This window comes from Acanthisitta chloris, unplaced genomic scaffold (assembly GCF_000695815.1).
Source record: "Acanthisitta chloris isolate BGI_N310 unplaced genomic scaffold, ASM69581v1 scaffold30622, whole genome shotgun sequence".
In the NCBI taxonomy this organism is placed as follows: domain Eukaryota; kingdom Metazoa; phylum Chordata; class Aves; order Passeriformes; family Acanthisittidae; genus Acanthisitta; species Acanthisitta chloris.
The window spans coordinates 62,544-68,056 of NW_008661649.1; the positions used below are offsets into that span (position 1 = coordinate 62,544).

The window sequence follows — 5,513 nt, forward strand, 5'->3', positions numbered from 1 at the left end:
CAGCATTTCGCGTGTCATGTCCTTTCATTTCCTGAGTGATGTTGTCCTAATGTAGTCAGTTGTTCAGAATAATGATGTGCTTTTCAGGGAATGCCTGTTACTGGATTATCAGCCCAGGAAATGCTGCTTGCAATTCTACAGTGTCTCTTTTCTATGAAGACCTTCGCTATGTATCTTAGGTTTAGAGAGAAAGTAATTACACTTATTGTTGGGGAGGGATTGATTATCCTCAGGTGTGTTATCCCCATGTACATGTTTACAAAAAGTGGAGCTTTAAGCAAGGAAATGGAAATGATGAATTAGACTGCCTGTGCTCTTGAAGAGATTAAGGAATGCTAATGAAGAGTTTATAGAACAGTGTACATCTCAATAATGTGGTGTCACATACTCTGTGAGCATTTTGGTAGTAAACCAAGAACTATATTTATTTATTGGAATAAATTAATTTACTTCATTGTCTTCAGAGTCTACACAGGTTCAAAGAGAAGTGTAGTAAGTTTAACTTTTGTTGGCAAAGTCTCCCCTAAGTGACAGTTTAAAAACTTGCAGGATTGCCAAGCATCTCTGGACAAGTGCATTTGGTGTGATTTGTATCACCAGCAACCCAAAGGAAAAGCAGCTGAAGTATAAAAGAACCTAAGACACTTAAGCTTTCAGCTGGGGTAAACCCCAGTTCTTCTAACTGTGAACTTTTGCCAGCAAATAACAACCTGTACTTCATGACAGGTGGAAAAATATATGGAGTTATTTATGAGTGCAAAATTACCTGCAGAAATTGAGACTCCTAGCTGACATTCATACATTATAATACTTCTTTCACACACTTAAAAAGACTTCTGAGCAGCTAATTAAAGGTATTAAAAAGAATAAAAGACTCTGTAATGAATGAGAACCTAAGGGTAAAAAGAAGGAAACTTCCCCAGGAATACACAACCTTGCCAACTGTAATAAACTTCAAAAGCCAAGCTGAAAGTCAAATAAATCCCATCTTTTGCCTCTCAAAGGATGTTGCTGGTATGGTTAGGTAAGAAGATAGAGTGTTCCAGGAATGCAAGCCCTCTGGAAAATATCCTGCCTTCTGCCCCTTTGTGATCATACAATAGAAATCCAGCCCTGTGTGTGGTGTGTGTATATATGTATGTCTGTACTTCTGTGTTACAGGAACCGAAATAAAAATAGGGTTCAGCCTAGATGGATTGGTTTTTTTTAAAAAAATTGTTCCCAAAGGCCCTAGTGATATGGGAGGGAAGAGGTATCCTGTCCTCTTCCTTAAAAGGGCACTACTATCAACCTGTTTCTGCAAAATAAACATAATTATTTATAGGTAAAATGCGTGTGCTGGAAATACTCTTCGATAATATACCTTTAAACAGTTTTCAGTATTGTAATTTTTTTAACAAAAGAGCCCAAACCAATGACAAGATGTGCTGCTCTGTCTAATGGGACCTGGCTGCAGTGCTGGTTTGAGACACACCTGGACTTTCACAGACACAGTAACTGAAGATCAGGGAGGGAGAGAAAGATGAGACTAAGCAGGGATACTGTTTCCAGAATTAAAAGTGCAAGGCTTATCAGTTGTGGTCACTTTACCATTAATCTTTATCTAAATTCTAATGATTTTGAGACAAAAATGTTACGTGGTATTTAACAGGAGTAGGTAAAAATATTTGAAATCACTGTTTAATCTGTTGTGTTCACCTAGTGTTGTTTTCCTTTGAACCTTACATAAAGATAATTGATTATTCTAACTACTGTGCTTAAAAACTCAAGGTGGCTCACCTGAATTAAACAGAGAAGTCTCATCTTGATTAAACAGTCAGATTAAAACCCAGCATTTGACTAGTTTCATGTGTTGGACTCACCTCCCATTAAAACTCATTGATCTCAGTAGCATAAACTTAAGTGATTTGCTGGTTTGGCATCTCAGTGGAACTGCTGTCTACACACAAGGAATACAAAGTTTGGCTTGCTGATGGCATAAAGGTAAATTCTGTACCTCGAGACAGAGAGTAGTTTTTTAGTGCCAAAAGGATTGTGAAATGGAGTTGGTAAATGTTATTAGGTCCTTCTGGACTACTGAATGATATTTTATAGCTACAGTGAGCAATTTGTGAAACTCCTTCAGAAAGGAGACAGAGTTCTGTTATCTATCTACATGAGCAAAAATTTCCTGTGAAGCTAAATAGAGGATAATGTGCTAGAACATTACAAACATTTTTTTTTCACATAACCTGATAATATCTTGCCATGGCAGTAGTGCTAGATGAATTTATATTGACTGTAAAATGTGTAAGGTACAAGTAGTAATTCTTACTATTTACATTTTAACCAATGTTAAGCAATTCCAGATCAAGTGAAATATCTTTGGTGGTTTCTTTACATGGCAATATCCCTTTCAGTGTCACTGCAGGACATTACAATGAGAAAAGCTTTCCGGAGTTCCACAATTCAAGATCAGCAGCTGTTTGACCGCAAAACTCTGCCAATTCCTCTGCAAGAAACATACGACATTTGTGAGCAGCCTCCACCACTTAACATTCTCACCCCTTACAGGTTAGTAAAGTAAAAGTAATCAAAACCAATTTCCAGCTTATTTTATGTAATAGAGATGCTATATCCAGGCACTTTGCTCATGGTGAGCAGCACTTGAATATTTAAGGAGGCAGACTGAAAAATTGTGAAGCTGCTGGAGGAATAAAGGCAGCAGAAGACATTATAAGCATTAAAACTTTACTCCATTTTACTCAAATTTTACCTCAATGTAACAATGGTAAGAGAAAGCCATTTTTACTCTCTGTATTTGTTAAACTGTGTAATGTTCTTGGATGCGAAGTGAAGAAAATAATGTAGAGAGAAAGATCTTTAATGGAAATGAATGTTGTTTGCTGTCCCAAAGTCAGTGTGAATCAGTAGTTGAGCATGAGCAGCCACACAAATTTGCTCAATATTTTAACAGCAAGATTAGAGTCATTGGAGTGAGACTTCTCTGATTTATAATACTTCTTTTTATCTACAGCTTGTGTTAAAGTTACCTTTCTAAAATTAGGACCTTGAATGCCAGGAAAGATAGTAAAGAATGATGGCACAGGAGGTCAATGATCATCTTTTTTATGTTCCTCAGTAAAATATTTCAGGGTCCGAGATAATCCATATTCCTTAGTATGCCTTTCCTTTGTCTTAATATTTGGATTCGTGTGTTGTCAAATAAATAGTGTGCCCTGTTCGTGTCATTGTATTTCAGGGATGATGGAAAAGAGGGTTTGAAGTTTTACACCAATCCCTCATACTTCTTTGACCTGTGGAAGGAGAAAATGTTGCAGGACACTGAGGACAAAAGAAAAGAAAAGAGGAAGCAGAAGGTATGTATGTTAACTTTATATAGCTTCTGGTAGTTTTTTCCTGGAAAGGATTTGCTTGCAGATGTGCTACTGTCTTGGTTATGCAACTAACAATCCAAACTTTACAGTCATCTTTATTCAACTAAAACTACTTGTACTCATTAAATTCTTCATCATAATCATCATAATAATGTAGAAGGACATAGTTACATAGAGCATAAAAGCTCTAACATCAGGCTTGCCAAAACTTTTAAGTCTACTTAAGTCTACTTCCTCAAAAATGAGAAATACAGCAAGACTAAAGAATTTCACTGGAATACTTAATTGTAACAAAATTTTTACAGTCTTACAGGTGAAAAAGCTTGAATGACATTCTAGTAGATATGTTTAAACTAGAAAGAAATGAGTGGGAATAGAGCACTTTGCTTATATTTTAACTTAAGCAAACGCTGTTGCAAAAGGTAACACTACTTTTTTGTTTCACCGTTATTCTGTATATTTCATGCATAACACAGAGATTTACTCCCTCTGTTATGTAAATATAAGTGTCAGATTCATAATTTCATTTCAGGCTTAGAGTAAAAAAGGCTACCTATACAGTTATTTCTCAGTTATTCAGCTACTTATCCACTAGACGGAAGCTTCTGGCTCTTGCAAGTCTTTTTGGTTTACATATCACATTTAGACAGAAAGTAAATTTTTCCTGCACTTGAATTGTTTTTTCATTATTTTGTGGCTGATGTTTATATGCAACTAATTAAAAAAACACTGTCTCAGTTGTCAGTTTTGTTTGCATGACTCTCCTACAGCAGAAAAATCTCGATCGCCCTCATGAACCAGAAAAAGTGCCAAGGGCACCTCATGACAGACGGAGAGAGTGGCAGAAGTTAGCCCAAGGTCCAGAGCTGGCAGAAGATGATGCTAACCTCTTACATAAGCACATTGAAGTTGCTAATGGCCCAGCTTCACATTTCGAGTCAAGGTTCCTCTCTATCTTTTCTATCCTTTATTATGTGTATTCATAGGACAGTGAACATGCCTGAGAAACTGATGGTGATGAGATGCTACTGCTGTTCTCGAAATGCACTGGAAATCATTGGTTTAGCTTAGTCAAAAGTCAGTTTAAAAATACAGTGTGCCCTTAAAGGAGTAGTTACTCTGTTATTATTAAGAGTAGGGTGTATCCTCATTGTATCCTTGAGGAAGTGTTGCTGTCTGCAGTCTGAAGAAGGTGCAGTGTCACTGCTGCAGCTTACACCCAGGTGTGTCACTGCCTTCCAGTCTTGACCTACAAAATCCTTATTATTCCAGTCTCTTGATTTTTCTAAGGCTGACACTGCCAAGACTATATGTTGGGTGTGATGTGAACAAACGTCCCCTTGGAACTCGAATGGGAATGCTGAGCTTCTCTTTACCCTTGAACAAATCCAAGATTTGATTGACATTTTTGGTTATAGCCTATTACAAAATCCAACCTGTTGAATTCTCATTTCACAGCACGTATTTGCTGGTGGCTAAAAGTAGCATTTCACATGGTAAACACTTGCTGTGTTTACACTTCTGGTGTCTGTGCAAAACCAAGTCCATTTTACTAGCCAAGAAATGTCTGATAGCAAAGAGGGCTTACAAGTAATAGTAGGTGCTTTGGGGGTATGTTTTGGAGGGATTGGGTTTTTTAATTAAAAAGTATTTGTTGTCCTTCAAAGAATAGTTACACTTCTCACATCCTTCTCTGGCCAAAGGCACACCAGAACAGAGTATTTTGTTTAGCTTTGTAAGGCCTCCAAACCAACTCAGCAGTGATGGTGAAGAATTACGACAGCTTCAGGAGAGTGTGTTTGCTGTCTGAAAAACAGAAGAACCTGCTTGTAGAAAACTTAGCTCAGTTCAGAAGGTGAAAATGGTCTCAGTGCATTTCACTCAGTGGGGTACAACCTGAGCTATGGTGATTAGCATTTTTCTGGGAACAGCTTTGTAGTGTTTCTGTAAACTGCTGTGTCAAATCATTGGCAGAAACATCTGCTTTCCTGCTGCCCTTCTGTTGTGTTGGATTCCACTTAGACATGCTTGTTGCAGGTATCTTTTTGTATCCAGGACCCTGGCCTAAACCTTCATTATCTCAGTACCAGTAATGCAATTATGAATCATGCTGAAGTGCTTGAGAGCACTACACGT

The 5,513-nt window shown here is 37.5% G+C and overlaps 1 protein-coding gene across 1 annotated transcript in view; it reads left to right on the forward strand.

Moving 5' to 3' along the window:
* Positions 1 to 5,513, forward strand: part of WASF1 (WAS protein family, member 1) — a 31,508-nt gene that overhangs the window by 19,980 nt on the left and 6,015 nt on the right. Inside the window, exons 3-5 of the mRNA XM_009070308.1 lie at positions 2,400 to 2,553; positions 3,242 to 3,359; positions 4,148 to 4,320. Of these exons, the coding sequence (XP_009068556.1) occupies positions 2,400 to 2,553; positions 3,242 to 3,359; positions 4,148 to 4,320 (445 nt within the window). The remainder of the gene's footprint in view (positions 1 to 2,399; positions 2,554 to 3,241; positions 3,360 to 4,147; positions 4,321 to 5,513) is intronic.